The sequence below is a fragment of the Varroa jacobsoni genome, unplaced genomic scaffold, assembly GCF_002532875.2.
Source record: "Varroa jacobsoni isolate VJ856 unplaced genomic scaffold, vjacob_1.0 scaffold_192, whole genome shotgun sequence".
In the NCBI taxonomy this organism is placed as follows: domain Eukaryota; kingdom Metazoa; phylum Arthropoda; class Arachnida; order Mesostigmata; family Varroidae; genus Varroa; species Varroa jacobsoni.
The window spans coordinates 91704-110566 of record NW_019213094.1 but is presented as its reverse complement, the minus strand read 5'-3'; the positions used below and the strand labels follow the sequence as shown (position 1 = coordinate 110566).

Here is an 18863-nt window from a genome sequence, read left to right as displayed (position 1 = left end):
TATATATATATATTTAGGTTATTGTTGTAAACGAATATATGAAACGAATTCGATATGGTGTGAAGTAGATAGGAACCTAGTAATCAGCGCCAGTTATAAAACCTTAGCTGAAACCCGGAATTCGAAAACGATCTCATTATTGTCGCCCAGTTGTTAACGTTCTGGAGGCATATAACAGTGTTACATGGAATCAAAGTGTTGTTTCCTCAAGCTGTCTTCCGTGCAGTCATCGACAACATAGAACAATCAAGCACACTATAACAACCTGTGTCAGGGCGGAGGTATTTAACAACGCTGGGCTTTTCTCCGTCGAATGTTGGCCTCTCGAAACCGAAATCGTCAGTATCACTGTGTTCGTCGTCGTCATCTGAAACGTTGCTCTCGACAGGCTTTTTCAGGCCCGGTTTTGGCTTCTCCGAGAGTTGGTAGTTGAGTTTCTTCCAAGCTGCAGCATGCGAAATGTGGGGTGGGACCAGTACAGCCGGGTTGGGTCTACTGTTATTCATCGAGCTTAATGCCGTACTGTTATTCAAACTTCTTAAGCTTGATGACTTCTAGCGCATTCAAAAATAGACCCATCACTTATATCGGGTTAACTATGTAACTATATCATCGGGTAAAAAACATTCTATATATTAAAATAATCGCAAAGACTACAGAGATCAGAGATCATAGCAGCAAGCGTTTGTGTTTTGCTATATCCGAGAAGTTCCTGCGATCTCTAAAAGTTACGAGAACAACAGATTCTTGTAAAATTCGTAAGAACAGATTTAGAAAGAAACATACGAATTCAAATACTTTTACATGAAGGGCCTTTCTAATCAATGTTTGCAGAAGGGAATAACTGACCTGGCTTTTCGTTATCCTTCTTCAGGTGCTTGAAATCGGTAGCTGGGGAAGTAATTGATGTCTTGTCAATGGCAGCTGCATTTTGAAGTACACCCTATATATGCGTATGTATGCGTGCCTGCGTTTTTTCTATTTTCTCGTTATTTGTTATTGATTCTATTTCGCACAGCGTTTGTATTTTTTTTCTTTTCTTTTCCAGACTAATGGTCTGCCAACACAAAAAATAAGAGGAAAAGCCCACGGCAAGCAGCTTAAAGGCATCGTTATTCGCTAGAAATATCTCACTGTATTAACGTCCTGATGCTTTTACATCGTAGCCAGGATACGGGCAGTTAAGGCAAACCCCGGACTCTGACATATATCTCGGTCTCGTCGTCGTTTGGGTTGGACTACGATTCACGGCGCTCATGACCACCATAAGACTCTTATCTACCCTAAATACAAGCGTTACCGATATGTTCTCATATTCCTCGGTTGTATCAGAATGACATGTAAGGCACGGATTGTTTTACGTTTGTCTTGAGAGTGCAAGGTAATAGGACGAGCATGACATCTTTTGATGGCCAACCAGCGGCGGTGACAGCTATCATTTGCTAATTGCTTCGTGCAAGTCAGGTCCGCAAACCATACGAGGCCGACGGCCGTGCGCACCTCGTTTAGCTGCGTACTTATGAGTTGTAAGCTGACTATCCCTATGATGTCCCTATCAGGGGCATCCTCAACTTCGGTACCATTCTTAAAAAACCATATATCAAGATAGTCAAGAGATGTAGAGAGAGATAGACAAGATAGACAAAGGCCATACTAAGAATGTGCTTTATTCATTACGTATACTTCCGGCAAATATACTTTTTGAAAACAAGTAGTCGAGTACAGCGAATGATCATCACTTGCGTGATGACAATGATTCATTATCATTGACGTAAAGTGTGCTGTGAAGATTGCATCACATGGTCCATTTCGGCTTATTGATTGTTGTTCTTATTGTTGATGTCGCTGCTGTTCGATGTCGCCGTAGTTGTAACACTCGCTTAGCAAATGCGATTCTTATGCCTATTAGTTAGCTCTAAGTAGCGGTTAAGTTAAAATCGCGACATTCAGTGCCGCTGCGAGGTCTCCCCAACAGGCCTAACAACGAGCAAATTACCAGGAAGACATAATGTCAAGGATATCGGAAACAGCTACTCTCTCAGGCAAGTGAGAGAACAGAGGAAGTTTAAGGACAGAAGATTTTGACAAGAAGAGAAGCTGTTCTTCGCCCAGAGTGGTAAGTGATAATGAACTAATGGGTGATGCATCGTAGCGACACGCATGCCGGGTTCCTTGCCCCGTTCACGAGCGTTGGTCGCGGAAACCCGTGGACCGACCATATATATATATGGGTATCTATCATAATGCGAAGCATGTTGACACAAGACATCACAAGTAACTCTAAACGCAACATTCGCGGATGCCCTGACCGCACGGCCCGGTCATATATAACAAATATATACACACAATACACCAGTTATTTCAGATGGTCGAGTCCGTGATCCGCACCAACGTTTCGCCGCAGGGCCGCACGCAAGCCACGCAGCCAGAAAGATAGAAAATTGAAACAATGCCGCGACAAAGGTTAACAAAAAATGGACAGCGGGAAGCCCGTCCGGTAGGGTCGTGCAGTCAAGGCTCGCGAAGGCCTCTGTTGCGGAAATCGCATAAGAAATAAACCAAACTGGGCATTCCTGCGTGATTTTCGTCAAAAACTGAATATTGGATGTGTATAGATATATTGGTAATGTAATAATGCGGCTTCCTGGCTGCGGATGCGAGTCCTGCGGACCTCAGTGACGCCGCGGCGACTCACCCATTATATGCACTTCGGTTGCATGCAATGTCGATCGGATAGAAGATCTGCCTAAATGTGAACAACTCGGTCATCGTCTTCAGATGGTACGATTAATTACACTTGCTCTATCTTGAAACTGGTATTATACTTGCAAGCCATCTATTCGCTGCTACTGCTACTCCCCATTCCCCCAGAACATGGATTATTATTAGTAGGTAAAAAATCCATCCTATTCTATGATTTTTATTTGCCTTTCGAGTATTAACAGTCACAATGATTATGATCATTAGAAGAACAACACGGGTTCAGGCATTAGATTTCGTATACGAGGTTCACGCTATCGAGGTGAGTGCCCCTGCAGAGTACAGAATTCTTCTTAAAATTGTTTTCTTAAGCGTTTACGTCATCGTCTTTGCAACATCTCCTGCGGGCGCATTTCTATACAAGGCTGAGACCTAGATTGGCGATAAATTCGTCGAAACCCCTGTCAGAAGAATCGTCTCCACCCCCGTGGCCTAGAAAGCCCCACCTATTCAAGCTCACGGTTAGGGATGAGTAAACTTGGTTCATACATAGGCAGACCATACAAGTTACCATAATCGTTAATAAGGATCGTGCATACATTGCCAATGGCTCGATCGAATCTATGGCATGATCATGGCGTTCAAGTTCTATTTTTTCAATTAGTGATGGGATATTTGGTAACGGTGAAACGGTCCATTTTTGCTGCTTATTCGATTCGGTATCTGCGACAGACACAAGACGTGCGTTTTATGGCATGGTCGATCGACCTTGTTCTTTGTGGGACTTCGCCTCATACTGCATTCGCACCTCGTGCGTTATTGGCCCCTCTCCTTGAGGCTCCTCATATTCTGTACTTCGTTGACGAAAGCGGACCTGTACCGATGGCGCGACGAAGCGTTCAAGCACAGTACGCTCGTCCATCTGTGAGGCATACCCGTCAGTATCATAGTTTCGCCGTGTTTCCGACGGCGACCGATAAAATTTATCGAAAATTTTGGCAAACTATTCACGCCTAGTTTCAATCGAATCGAATCGTTTGGTAAACGATGTTCCCGCCTTCGCATCTACACTTCCTGCGTCACTGCCTGTTACATCTCACTGAGAACCGCTTGAGTCACGCTCATATTTCAGAGCGGGAGTCTCACTTAGTTCTTCGCCCTTTTTGCCTTTTCGGCACACGGAGTTGCTTTCTGACCATGTATATATAGGTATCTATTCTAATGCGAAGCATATTGACAGAAAACATCACAAGTAATGCTAAACGCAACATTCGCGGATGCCCTGACCGCACGACCCGGTCATATGTAACAAATATATACAAACAATACACCAGTTATTTCAGATGACCGAGTCCGTGATCCGCATCAACGGTTCTCCGCAGGGCCGCACGCAAGCCACGCAGCCAGAAAGATAAAAAATTGAAACAATGCCGCGACAAAGGCTAACAAAAAATGGACAGCAGGAAGCCCGTCCGGTAGGGTCGTGCAATCAAGGCTCGCGAAGGCCTCTGTTGCGAAAATCACGCAAGAAACAAACCAAACTGGGCATTCCTGCGTGATCTTTATCAAGAATTGAATATTGAATGTGTATAGATATATCGATAGTGTAATAATGCGGCTTCTTGGCTGCGGATGCGAGTCCTGCGGACTTCAATGACGCTGCGACGACTCACCCATTATATGCACTTCCGTTGCATCAAATGTCGATGGGATAGAAGATTTGTCTAAATGTGAACAACTCGACTACCGTCTTCAGATGATACGATTAATTACCCTTGTTCTATCTTGAGACTGGTATTACTTGTAAGCCATCTATTCGCTGCTACAGCTACTCCCCGTTCCCCCAGAACATGGATTATTATTAGTAGGTAAAAAATCTATCCTAACCTATGATTTTTATTTGCCTCTCGAGTAGTAACAGTCATAATGATTACGATCATTAGAAGAACAATACGGGTTCGAGCATTGGGTTTCGTATACGAGACTCACACTTTCGACGTGAAAGCCCCTGCAGAGTACGGAATTCTCCTTAAAATTGTTTTCTTAAGCGTTTGCGTCATCGTCTTTGCAACATCTTTTGCGGGCGCATTTGTATACAAGGCCGAGACCGAGATTGGTGATAAACTCGTCAAAATCGCTATCAGAAGGGTCGTCATCACCCCCGTGGCCAGGAAAGCCCCGCCTATTCAAGCTCACGGTTAGGGATGAGTAAGCTTGGTTCATACATAGGCAGACCACACAAGTTACCATAATCGTTAATAAGAATCGTGCATACGTTGCCAATGACTCGATCGAATCTATGGCATGATCGTGACGCTCAAGTTCTGTTTCTTCAACTAGTGACGGGATATTCGATAACGGCGAAGCGGTCCATTTTTGTTGATTATTCGATCCGGTGTCTGCGGCGGACACAAGATGTGCGTCTTGTGGCGTGGTCGATCGACCTTGTTCTTTGTGGGACTCCGCCTCATACTGCATTGGTACTTCGTGCGTTATTGGCTCCTCTCCCTGAGGCTCCTCACATTCTGTACTTCGTTGACAAAGACGGACCTGTACCGATGGCGCGACGAAACGTTCAGGTATAGTACGCTCGTCCATCTGTGAGGCATACCCGTCAGTATCATAGTTTCGCCGTGTTTCCGACGGCGGCCGATAAGACTTATCGAAAATTTTGGCAAACTGTTCACGCCTAGTTTCAATCGAATCGAATCGTTTGGTAAACGGTGTTCCCGCCTTCGCGTTTATACTTCCTGCGTCGCTGTCTGTTACATCTGACTCGAAACCGCTTGAATCACGCTCATATTTTAGATCAGGAGCCTCACTTAATTCTTCGCCCTTTTTGCCTTTTCGGCGCACAGAGTTGCTTTCTGATTCGCTCGAATTATTACGTGCCTGGTGGCTGTCGTTCCTAAATGCTTTCCTATTTTGATTTGGAGATCCGGCTCGAGGAGGCGAAGCCTTGGAAGGAAAGCCAGGTTCTTCATGTCGTCGGGCTTCAATCAGTTCTTCGACGTGTTTGCTCATCCTTTCACGTTGGTTTCTAAAAGCTTCAGCATCGGAATCATCAGTTTCACTTGCGTATCGAGAATATTGAGCGATACTCAATCTGTTTTCCTTCTTACTCGATATTGTACCACCAGCAGGTCGAACCTTGGCGCGGACTGAAGGCGTACTAGATGCTACTTTGCCAACTTTTTCCAACTGAATAACCTCCTCTAATTCACTAGCGTAGTTCGCTGTTTGAGGCAGCCTAGTTCGATCTACCCACTCGCTCGGCGTCGGATATCTTTCAGCTTTGGGTTCAGAGGCGTAGCGGGCATACGTCGCAATGCTTATCTCTTCCGTACCGTTCATTTGCTTCAACGTTCGTTTTTGGCTTTTTGGTGAACGTGTTCCCTGGGGCTCTACGTCCGTGGTGACTTCTGAGTCATTGCAACGCTTAGAATACTCAACAATACTCATCGTTCGTTCTTTCACCCCTGGAGACAGATGTTGCTGAGGGTGATACGAGTAGTGTTTTTCCTCTTCTGGAATGCTTTCGGCATCAGAGACGCCACTGGCGTACTTGCTGTACTCTGAAATGCTCAGCTCTAAAGATACCACCTCATCGCTGCGTTTGGATGGACGCTGTCTTGGTAGAGGCTGTGGCTGCTCGGAAGGCCGGCATATATCTACGTCAGATTCTGCGTCACTCGCGAACCTCGCATACTTAGCGATACTCAATCGATGTTCGTGGGCCTCGCTCAATGTACGTTCCTGGTGTCCTGCATCGATTACACCTTGTTGCGTAGCTTTTGTTTTACCATGAGCAGTTTGGCCTGTCTGGCAACCTTCAGCGTCTGAGCTGCTCGCGTAGCGACTGTACTCCGCAATGCTTAGTTCATTCTTATTATATTTGATAGCTGTTCTAGAGTCAGCGGGGGAACCAGCTGTTTTAGTAATCACAGAACGACTTCGAATGATTTCGGCATTTTCTGTGTTCTTTAATGTTTCCGCTGATTCAGCGTCGGATTCATTCATATACCTGGTGTAGGCAGCAACGCTTGACTGACCATCAAGTGTCTGACCTGACCGCACATGTTTACCCAAAGGCCTCCTAGAAGGGGGAAACTTGTCATCTAATGAAACTGCAGAGGCCGTTTTTGGCCTTCCCTGCCTAACTTGAGGTTGAGTTTCTACATCCGACTCCACTTCGCTGGCGTATCTTGCGTAAGCGGCTATGCTCATACGACCAATCGATTCGTGCTGACAATATAGCTTTTGTACGTCTTGCGTTTCGTCACGTATTTGTGGAATAGTTGTTTCAACGTGACAAGTCGTCACACTAACGTCAGTTGTTTTCGTTTCCGACTCGGTATCACTAGCATATTTTGCATATGCGGCAATGCTCATAAGACCATCGTCAACTGGGCGTGATCTGGTAGAAGGCCTCGATTTCGGCTCTTTGTTTTCCGATGCTTTTATTTGCTCACATGGATCGTGTCTAGTCTCTTTCAGCGGCGGCTTCATAGATCCTGCACGGCTGATCTCCGTATCAGATTCCGCTTCGCTAGCATATCTGGAATACGCGAATATGCTCAATTCTGTCTGTGCATCTAGTAAGCTGCTTGAAGTGTTTTCTGAATTACAACCATATTTTATCGTTGTAGTTGCAGAGGGTACCCTGGATTTATCTGCGGATTCAGTTACCCCATGAGCCTTCTTTGGCTGTCTAGGAATGAACAGCTCAGCGTCCGATTCGGCTTCACTAGCATATTTCGAGTATGCCGCGATGCTCACTTCATCAATGAAGTCGGGAAATCTCAGATCTTGCGAATCACTATGATCACTTATTTCTTTGATAGACATGATCTGGTTTGCGCTTTGTTCCTTCGACTGATCTGTCCCCGTCACTACAATTTTAATTTCGTGGCTAACGTTATTAGGTGTAACAGGCTCTTCGATTCTTATGAATTGGTCATTATCTTCACCTTCATAGGTAATTACCATTTTGCTGCTCTGCTCAATTACGAGCTTTGGTATCACTCTTCGAGGTACGAAGAGCTCGGCATTTGATTCAGTTTCACTGACAGTTTCTGAGGAGGTACTTCCGATTGTAGTGGCACCTTTTTTTTCAGCAAAACCTTTCCTGGGAGCTCGTACTTGCTGTACTTCTAGTTCCAGTCTCTCCGAGCTTTCGATTAGTTCGGTGATGACTGTTTTCTTAGTTTTCTTGTCAAGAATAACCTTGAATTTCGCTTCTACATCAGTTCGACTTCCTTCGTCATCGGCTGCATAATCGTATGACATTTTAAGCACTTTTCGTGCCGCCTCCCTACGCTTCCTATCGAACTCATCAGACTCTGCTTCTGACTCGTTACTACTAACGTAGCGTGAATAGGCTGAAATGCTCAGTTCATTATTAGCGCGTAAATCGGCGTCGTCAGAGTTTGCGCGCTTCTCGGAGTGATCTGTCAACACTGTTTTTACTGCCACTGGCGACTGTTCTTGGGAGCGTTTCTCAGCAAAGGCCTCTTCCAGAAGATTTTCTTTTTTGAGAGAGGCCCGGGGTTCCTTTTTTTTTACGGATGAACCTCTAACGGGCAATGCAAACCTTGTAGCCATATATTCCGTTTCAGATTCGTCTGTCCCACTTGCATATCGGCTATACGCCCCTATAGACAATTCTTCATCCAAGGCGCTGTCTGGTTGTAAAGATATGTATGGCATTAAGCTGACATTTTGCAAGATTGATTTTTCGACGGCTGCAACGGCCTGTTTTGGCGCCTTAACATAGAAACTAGTAGGTTCGTAATCCTCACTGCATTCATCGCACTGCAAATACGGTGCGATACTTTTCTGGTCATCAGGCTTGTCCTGTTCGTAGACGTGACGGCTTGGTCGTGAAGGTTTAACAGTTTGTTGTTCAGTGACTACATTCAGGTCTTCCTCCCGTACACCGCTGTTATTACGCGAGTACGCTGCAATGCTAATCACCTCATTTCCACATTCAACAATTACTTCCTTCAATCTTTTTGCATGGGTGTCTCGATTATTTGGCTCTATGTCGGAATCCTCATTCTCGCTGGCGAATCGAGCATAAGCTACAATACTCATCGAACTATCCTTGGCTTCTTCCGAAGGTCGCTGTTTTCTTAACGACCGGCTCGGAAGTTCTTGGCGTCGCAATGGAGCTGCTGTGCATGCCTCTTCACTTTCGCTCGCGTACTTGGCATACTCTGAGATGCTCATCGTCTTTTCGCGCGAATCAAATGCTGGACTGGCGGGAGACTTCGGGCTAGAAGATTTGTTTCCTTTTTTCTTTGTTGATGAAGCCCTTGGCGGAAGCTTTGGCCGATGACCCTCGTCTTCGGTCTCATTCGCATACTTTGAATAAGCCGCTATGGTAAGTTCGACAGTGTCGTCATAATCCTCTAGAGAGCGCTGTTTGCGTTGCTTCTTCTTGACTGATGAGCATCGCTGAAAAAGGGTGTGGCCAGGGTTCTTTTCTGGTTCGCCTGGTAAACTTAAGACCGCTCGGTAGTAGTCAGCGATGCTCGGCTCATTCGTACCACTTATCTTGGTTGGAACGAGGTCGCTGGTCACTGTACAATGTTGCTTTCTTTCCTTCTTTTTTTGAGATGAGCCACGCGACGGTAAATCTGGAGGAGATCCGTGCTTGCGGTGCTTCCTCTTCCCTGACGAACCTTGGCAAGGCAGGCAGTCGCTACTGACTTTAGTTTTGGGTAGAACGTGTCGATAGTAGTCGAAGATACTAACCTCCTTTTCGTTACTCTGCGTTAGATTGTTCGATGGGTTGTCTTTCATGCTGATTAACCGCGTATTCAACTTTCGACTTCCCAGACTACTGCCGTCAACCTCAGCGTCACTCAGGGCGGAGCGATAATGTCCAGAAAAACTATTTTCAGAATCCGTTCGCGTGGCATGAACAGTGTTCCCTGAGCTATTTACAACAAACAAACATTCTGACCGAGATTCTTCCTCAGTGTTAAGCGGACGTTTACGGTTAGTATTTGGATCGGGATCAACTGTTCTATTACTGACGTCATCATTACGAAAATTTGGCATGCTCTTAAGACACTCGCGGTAATATGCGGAGATGCTAATATTACTGCCTTCAACAGATAAAGCATCTTGATTAGTGCACAAATTGTTATAATCATTATCACGCTGGGCGAACCAATTGAGCTTACAGTCTTCGCTGAGCTTGCAAGAGCAGTCGGCCTTTCCGTGCGGATTGGAGATCTCGCAGCGATACTCCCCAAAATCGCGCTCAGTGAGATTCTGAATGACGAGTCGAATAATGCCGTTACGGTCACGCTCAAAGCTGTGTCTATCCGTTAGCGCCACGTTACTTCCGTCTTTGTACCTGTAGTGACAGATAAAAGTATCACTGACTGATGCTTCCCGAAGCACTTGCTTCACGTAATACCAACTGCATACGAGCAGGCTAATAGCTAACACTGAAAATAGTGTATAACGATTGCTGCTATTTTGTTGCAGTAAAGCTATCGCAACTAGCTCAAGAGATGGTGTGGTGATTTGTTGACAGCAAGCTTTACCATTCGACGTCAGGTTCCGGTTTGCCAGCTATACAGGCAATAAGTTTAGCGGTTGAACCAACGGTAACTTCCTGGTCGGTCAATTTCTTAAGGAACGAAGGTGGTTCGCCGCTGTCGGCGGCGGCCGCAGGCTCCCTGAAATGTTCGTAAAAGGACCACAAAGTGTTTACTTGTTGTATGATGAACCCACTGGGCGGCAGAGCACTGTTCGCGTTTACTATGCTATGATCACGACAGTTTGCAATAGAATTAAACGCTTTCCCTAACAATCATTTGGAACGTGCGGTCAAACCTATCAAGAATGGAACAAACAATCCATAGAGAGGACGCAAACGGCCCCTTCAAGCGCTATTCTTACATTTATAGGAAACTGCTCAATAATAAGTGAGTGTAAAGCATGATACTCCTTACTCACTTGATAGTTCCTTTGCAGGCGGTAGAATCCTGTCCAGCTGCATTTTTGGCAGAACACTGATACTCACCGCAATCGTTTATGCTCGGATTAGCTATAAACAATTTGCACCTGCCATTGATCTTTGTAATGGTGTACTTGGAGCCATCGTGTATCGGTGCACCTCTGAAAGTCCAAGCGACTTCTGGCTCATCGTCACAGAGGACCTCGCATTCGAGCACCAAGGGCATGCTCAGTGGCACGTCGGTATCTAGCAGCGGTTTGATAAACTTGGGAGGTCGAAGTACCTTCACGTTAGCTTTTGATGACTTTTCGCCTGCAGGGCTTAGAAGCTTACATTCGTATTCTCCAGCATGAGCCATGGCTGTCTTGGGGATCTCAAGGCGAGCCGTTTCTCCATTGAATGAGGTACTAGCGTCATCAGCCTCGGTGATCGGCTTACCTTTATGGAACCATTTGATCTTCAGCGCGGTACTGCCCGTGACCCTGGCCTCTAATACCAGCTTTCCACCCTCTGGAACGTTCTGATCTTTCAATGGGGAGAGAAACGTGGGCGCTTTATCGTCGATGATCTCTACTGGCACCTCGGATTTCATCTCGCCCGATGGGTTCGTGGCCTTAATGGCATAGTTGCCAGCGTCTGCTGGTGTCGCGTCTTTGATCGTCAAGTTGCAGTTACCCTCGTCGTCTTCGGCAGCCACAATACGATTTCCGTCAGGTTTAATTGGCTTACCATCCTTAAGCCACTCAATTTTGGGCTTCGGCAAGCCGACCACCTTAGAGGTGAGTTTGGCAGTCTCGCTAGTATGAACCGTACATGCTTCCAGCGGTTTGAGGAATGATGGTTTTTCTAAACACAGTCATGCGTGGTGGTTTGTGTTAAATAGGATTATGCGAATTTAAAAAACATTATGATACTAAAACCTATTTTTAAAAACAAATTCACTTTAAAAGAATAGATATTCCTCAGGAAAAACTACGTAAAATTGACATGCTCTGTTTAGCCTTCCATAAACACGAAAAGTCATATAATATATATCATACTTCATATGCCTGTCAGATATGATGCGGTGTCCCTGAGTTCTTGTTTTTATTAGATAGGACTGACGATTGAGCTTACTATTTACGGTAACCGGTGCTGAAGACTTGTTTTCTCCCTGGTCGTTCTTGGCCACAATCGAGTATTCGCCAGCATCTTCTGGTTTCACTTTATCAATGGCCAGTATTGTTGTGCCATCTGGCTTCGTTTCAATTTTGATGCGCGGATCAGTTATAGGCTTGCCATCCTTGAGCCAATGGACATCCGGTTTTGGGAAACCACCTACCTTGGCTTCGACTTTGCCTGGCTTGTCCTCATCGAAGGCGGTCGCTTTAAGGCCATCGATAATGATGGGCTTTTCGCGTTTGAGCGCCTTTACAGAAACATTTGCTTCGCTAGATGAGGTACCGGTTTGGTTAGTTACCTCACAGCGATATTTTCCTGCATCGCCAGGGATGCAGCTGGCAATTGTGAGCAACACGCTTCCATCGGGTTCGATTTTCGTTGCAACCAAAGGATCTGGGGCCACTTCTACACCATCCCTGAACCACTTGGCCGTGATGGCCGTATCTGAATTGACCTTGCATACAAGCTTGAGTTCATCACCCTCAGTTAAATTGAGACCTTTGAGCTGTATTTCGAAGACAGGAACGTTACGTGACACTGTTGTTGGATTAACGCAAGAATGTAACGAATCGAAGTAGGCCAGTTAGATTGTTTACAGATATATTAACTTCAGGGAATATAAATATGCTTCGATTCGACCATAGATTATTTCATTAATTGGTGAATCATGTGTGCATGTTCTTAGGGGGAACTACCAACACCTGTTTGTCTTGTGATCCAAACACTCCGTCAGACATTAATGTATAATTTCCTTTATTCATACGCTTACGCATATATTGTACGCGTGGGACGCTGTGTCGCAACCTGGTCAATTTTATAGTATTACATCTATGTCAGTAAGTGGGGCATATTGACAACAAAGATTTGCCGATATGTTCTACATAACTTACCCTCTACTGGGGCAGAGCTTTCGGCTATACCACCATCCGGATTTTTGACGCGCAAAGTATATTTACCGGCGTCTTCCGGCTTGCATTTCGGGATTTCCAACGCTACGGTGCCATCAGGATTTTTAATGAATCTGACACCGTCAGCTACAAGAAACGTATTGTTTATTGAAAGGTAAAAGAACGATAACATGATTCTCTGCTCTTCATAGAAGTACTATTTATCGTATTCTTTTGCTTTTTTTTCTTTGGATAATAGAGTTCAACGCAATTCTTTAATGATAATGCATAAACGAACTTAATGTCTATGGAACCCTTTAGAGGGGTTCCACATAACGTTGCGTTGAGTTACCTTCGGTAAGAGGATTGCCATTCTTTAGCCACTCTACATCTGGCATTGATCCGTCGTCGTTGGGGTTCAGTTTAGCATCTAGTCTGCCCACCCCACCTTCAACGAACTTGCTTGGCTTCAGGCCCTGAGCAAACGTCGGTGGTTTAATAACCTTAGCTGTAATAAAGAGGGCTTGCTTAGAACATTTCTTCTAATAGCCAGACTAACACAAGTTAATACTGCCTATTAGTGTGTTTTCGCATGCAGCTGGTTTTTATTGGTTGTTTTTTTACATCGGCCTAATAAACATCGGTGGAGAAACGCCTTCTAGAGCCAATAGTCTATTAACTAGCTAAATTTTCCTAAAGAAAACAAAACAGTTATTCCTAGCATACAGCTGTGTCTATGCTTGTCACTTGTACTTACAATTTCAGCAGTTAGTTTTCGCGAACTTTTTTAACGGATGAAGATCTTATATATAAAATATATTTTAATACGAAGTTAGTCGGTGTTTGGCGGCATAATCTATGGCTGAGTAGTTTCGGTAACCGTTTTTGTGCACTCCAAATATAGTTTGTATGGAAATCGTAGTAACGACGTGGTAGTGAAAAAGGCTAAGCAACGCATGTGTAAATCTTTTATGCGTTTTAGGTCAATGTAAAGCGGTTTGTCAACAATCGTTTTCGAGCCGGAAGCCATTTTGCGGAAACATTAGTTGAGTCAAACGAACACGTTTGGCTTATCACTTATGCGTAACTTCGAGTGGAGCAGAAGAACCTACCTGGTCACCTCTAAGGTTAGTGAGTATCGTGGTGTGTTTGGCTGAGTCGGGTGGGGCAACGTTAGAAAACTTCAATCCAATGCTACCATCAGGTAGGCCAAAGGGGACTATATGATCGTCCGTTTTCAGTGACTGGTCATTCTTTAGTCACGACACTTCGGGAAGTGCAGCCATTTATGTAAAGGGTCAGTTTACCCTCCAACTTTCCGTTGTCACTTTCGTTGAAATTGATAGCAGTGAGGGGTTGGTCAAACTTGGGGGAGCCAAAAGCCGCTGTAAATATAGTATTATTGGCATCCAATACGACACTACATTTGGTTAATATTCTGCAACAGGTTCGTATACGGTCATTTGACGGTTAAAATGGCCGACGGTTTGGCTACTCTGCATGGTATGTCGCCTCCACAGTGTATGTTTCATCGTCAAATGCGGGGGCTGGCTGAAAGATGACGTCAGCACCACTGTTGGGCCTTTGTACAACTTGGTAACGATCCCTCCTATTGAGTTCCTGATCACCATGGAATCCTTTGACTACAAGGATGAAGCTTGTGGCATTGAGCAGCATCTTGGTTAATATACAAGCGGCTTTTCCTGCCTCAACAACATCGTCGTCAAGCTCAAGTTCAGACCGCTCTTACAGAAAGGCACTAAAGAATAGCGACCTGTCGTTGATACGCGCCTCTTTATAAAAGTTAAGCATAATCTCTATTCAGTAAATTGTTCACGAACTTGCTAACTATCCTTGCCTGCCTGGCGTTTATTAGCTGTATCAACCTGGGCTCGCGTCTCGTTGACGGACTCACACGAATAAGATATGTAAAAAGGTAGCCTAAACACAATAATAGAGCAAAGCATGCAAATAAGGTTACTCTTCGTAACGAAGCCCTCCTGAACGCACTGAATTGAAAGGTTGCCTCTCAGAAAACGAAAAGCAACTTTGAATAGTAAAGCACAAACACGAAATGCAGCCAACCGAACAAAGCAAACGACTTAAGGCAACCGAAAGCGTGTCGAAAGCAGAAGTCGTGCGGCACGCTGCGGTAATGTACAGCCCACACGATAATTACTGCACGTACTAAATACTTTAACCGGCGCACTCGCTTCAGCAACCCCATGCTCGTTCCTGGCTTTTACAGTGTAGACGCCTTCGTCGTTGGCTTCACTGAACGCAACCTTCAATAGGATGGATCCATCGGGATGTGCTTCAATTTCTACCCGGTTTGACGTAATTGGTTCGTCATTTTTGAACCACTTTATTTCTGGCAGAGATCCATCGTCGTTAATAGATACTTTGGTTTTTAAGACGATAGACTCGCCTGGCTGAACTTCTAGTGGCGAAAGCTGTTCCAGTGAAACACCCGTCCGTAGTGGTTTTGCTACAACTGATTGATGGAACAAGATAAAAACACCTGTCAAAAAAACTCGATCGTCTTTTGCGCAGAAGCATGTATTTACAAGCAAAATGAATGTATTACAAAACAAATAAATGATTACCTTGCCTAAAAGAGGTTTACAGAAAAAAAAAAGAAAAAAAAAACGCTAGGATAAAATTTCATTAGTTATTCTGTAAATTACGCAAACTTCACCTTCCACAACACGAATTTTGTAGGTTTCCAAAAACTAGGGATGCGATAAGGCTAATAGTGACTTCTTATGCTGGTTACAGAAATAAAGGTACGCCATAAATATCCTATAGCATCCGAAAAGTCTGACCCATGTTCGACGGTCAGGCTGGCACATTCTTTGATCACGCCAATGGCGTAGGATCGGCCATTTGGGGGAATTGGGTGACGTCATTTGAAGACACCTTCACAGCTTTGTCTTACTCCGACTCGGTTGTGTCTTCGGAGGGCATCCTCCTCTTTGCGAGAGCAGGTAATGTCCGAAGTGAACGTGTTTAACATTTTGTTTTTGGGTATTGGTCCGGACAGAGCTAATTAGCTTCGCCCTCAGATACTTCGGCATCGTTGAAGTCCATAGCGAAACCATGTTACTTCATCAAGACCTAGAGGATAAAAGTTTCGTGTAACAACTGCCGTAATGTCACGTTCTTTTAGTAATCGAGTGATCACATTCATTTCACTTATGGAAACCGCGGGACAAGCTACACTAGATCATATATTCGGCTTCCTCTCACTTTGCCACCATAATGCCAATAGGTGGGCGCAGCCTACATTATGATACGTATATTGAACTGATGAAAAAAAGGGGCGCACTCAAGACCGAGCCATACATCGACTCGATTCGTGGTCGATCCTACCTTCTTATTTAAAAAATCCAGTAGCTTCCAGAACGTCGTAACTGTGCAACGAAAGAGACATACTCGACATTTAGGGCACAAACAGGATTACCAGAGGCGATACGCCTACTACGATCAGACACAAAATGCAAACAAGACAGTAAGTCATCGTACTGGCCAATGAACACATTCACGTTTATTGGGACACTGGTTTCGACTTTCCCGCCATCTCGTTGCGCTCGAACGCTAAACTATCCTGAGTGATTCGAACGACTTTTGGCTACTTTTTACGTAAAGGTTTTATTCGAAAAAAGCTTTGGCTTTCAGGTCATTATTTGAAGCTAAGATGGGGACGGAGTCTTTCAGCCAGTGGATTTTGACTAGAGAATCGTCATCCGTACGGATCTTTGGTTCGATAGGCTTCGCCAACTGAGATATTGACAGGCGAACGTTTTCTGATGATTTGGAAGATTATTCTAAGGCTCTGCGAAGTTACATCTACATCCATGGTATAATAACCGTAAAAAATCGAAAAACAGGAATTCATAAACGGTTCCATGGCCAACTAGAGAGGCTTTCGATACACAAAAGATGAAAATCTCGTGAAAAATATAAGTAAAGGCCTTCTATTAAAATAATACAAAAGGCACAGCAATCATTCTGATTTTCACGTGCACGGAACAAGAAAAGCTCTGCTTTCTCCTTTTCCGAAAAAGCTGCTTAATCGAATAGATGCTATCTTCAATGAGATTATAATATTGGACTTCTCTACACGAGCAGTATGTCCAGCCACAACGAGAGAATTTTTTCGAGATCATAGAACCATCTGGGTGCCATCGGAATTTGGAGCGATTTGCCCCTCGAACTTCATCGGATCGCCATTTTTTACCCTCGTTGATTTCTTCAAAAATTCTTGCAAAGTTCTGCTCGCCCCTGTTGAGTACGATGACAGTCTAAATTCTTTAAAGTTAAGGCATAAATGAAGTGCACTCATAACCAGCCGATCAAGACGACTGAGCGAAAAAATAACGATTTTTAACTTCATGATGCCTGCAGTTCATCGATTTTATAGAACAAAAAAAAATAACGAATTTACTTAATTATTAATTAAAAACGTAGCCAAATAAATGCCTATGAGTGACACTCACACGGAAATGTATGGATGGCCATTTCGAGCAGTATTATGCTGGCAGCGGAATTAAAAGGTCCCGTTCTATAAACTTCTTTATAAATAGAGCGCGTTTAAATAAAATACTATCGTATAAATATTATTATGTGAAGCCGGCTTCAACGCAAAATTATAACATATAAAAACGTGTTAAATGCAAGCGACAACGTACAGCTTAAGGGGATTGGCGCGCTGCTTTCCACCTCGTAAGGATTGCGCGCCCTAACAGAGCATTTCGCAGCTTCTGCAAACTACAGCTTTGTCACCCCCAAAAAACAGGGTGCCATCTAGTCTCGCTTGAACCCTACTAGGCTGTCCATCCTTTAGCCATGCCACTGCTGGCAAAGATCCGCTAGCCAACATAGCGACTTGACCTTTTGGCTAGCTTAACCTTCAACCTAATTTGTCGGAAGAAGACCTTGGGCGAACAGTGGAGGACTTCCGAGTTCAATTAGCTAGCTTCTTATAATCGTCTGAATTAGATTCGCATTACATATTGCCTGCCACACATTGCTCGTACTTCCACTTCTTTCAACGACAATTATAACTTTACTAGGTCAGTTGCAATAGTGTCAACGCAAATGCTTCAAGCTAAGCGAAACAGTCGAGTAAACTCGTTGACGTAGCGTTGAGTTGCTGAGAGCAATACATAGCCGTCGTTTTCTCGAATCAAGCATGTTGGTAGTATTATTTTGCGCAGACATTTACCAAATTAGATTTTTTTTTTCATTAATTAAAAAAGCATTAGGGTTTGGTTATAAAACCTACAGACGACGTTGACTGCGGCAGTACTCGAAACAGGAGGTTCTCTGATAAAAATAGGGAACTGTACGAAAACTGCGTAAATGCCACTATCTGCAAGGCTCACGTGGTCCATCACTTGGACTGAAGGACTTCTTGTAACGATTTCTGATCGGCAAGCCATCTTTAGTCCACGTGGCGAAACTAGGCTAGAAGATGCAACTTAGACTTCAAGTCGTGCCGGTTTTCGCGATGGAAGCGAAACTGTTTGAAGCGGTTTCTCGAACACGAGTGTGCCACCGGGGCATAAAAACTTAGCAGCAGCAGCTTATTATCAACTGGGCTCTTGTTGAAGCGCTGGAACCGTCCTCTTATTAAATAGCTTCTGCTTGTTAACCAGGCAAATGTATAGCACACCTGATCCATTCGTGAATCCTATTAATAGAAGCTACTTGAAGAACCGAAAAAAAAAACAACTCGTTCGAAAATGAGCTCTTACAACAAAAAATAGAAACACAACATCCAGATTAACCAAGACATAATCACATGATATGAAAGTAACATACGTCTCATATCGAGTTCACAACGAGAACTGGATTTGCCATAGCGATTCTCAGCTCGCACACTATAGCTTCCGATGTCAACTAACTGGGCGCATTCGATCTGAAGTGAGCTAGTTCTATCGGGATCGGAATGTCTAATGGAAAATATAGCCCATTTCTCAGTCAGGTCACATGTGGCTGGGTGACCAGAAAATTTCACCTCGAGGAATAGTGGTTCACCCTGCTGTATAATCAACTTCTCTGGTAGAGGACGTTCAAGGCGAGACCGAGATGCTATTGGTGTTCAACGTAGACCAAACAGAAGATTGTTAAAT

The 18863-nt window shown here is 44.3% G+C and overlaps 1 protein-coding gene across 12 annotated transcripts in view; it reads right to left on the bottom strand.

The window, feature by feature from the left end:
* The window catches only part of LOC111272779 (protein Obscurin), a 91841-nt gene that overhangs the window by 9903 nt on the left and 63075 nt on the right, over nt 1–18863 (bottom strand). For 7 of the 12 annotated variants that reach the window (XM_022854405.2, XM_086973397.1, XM_086973405.1 and 4 more), the window contains 7 exons: nt 14915–15220; nt 13079–13234; nt 12730–12873; nt 11795–12376; nt 10678–11524; nt 10263–10397; nt 1641–10069 (listed from right to left, as the gene is read on the bottom strand). In XM_022854405.2, the coding sequence (XP_022710140.2) occupies nt 4744–10069; nt 10263–10397; nt 10678–11524; nt 11795–12376; nt 12730–12873; nt 13079–13234; nt 14915–15220 (7496 nt within the window). In that variant the 3' untranslated portion in view covers nt 1641–4743. Of the gene's footprint in view, nt 1–265; nt 446–849; nt 892–1640; nt 10070–10262; nt 10398–10677; nt 11525–11794; nt 12377–12729; nt 12874–13078; nt 13235–14914; nt 15221–18863 lie in introns of those variants that run through there. The other 5 variants (XM_086973410.1, XM_086973411.1, XM_086973407.1 and 2 more) reach the window with 3 other exon arrangements.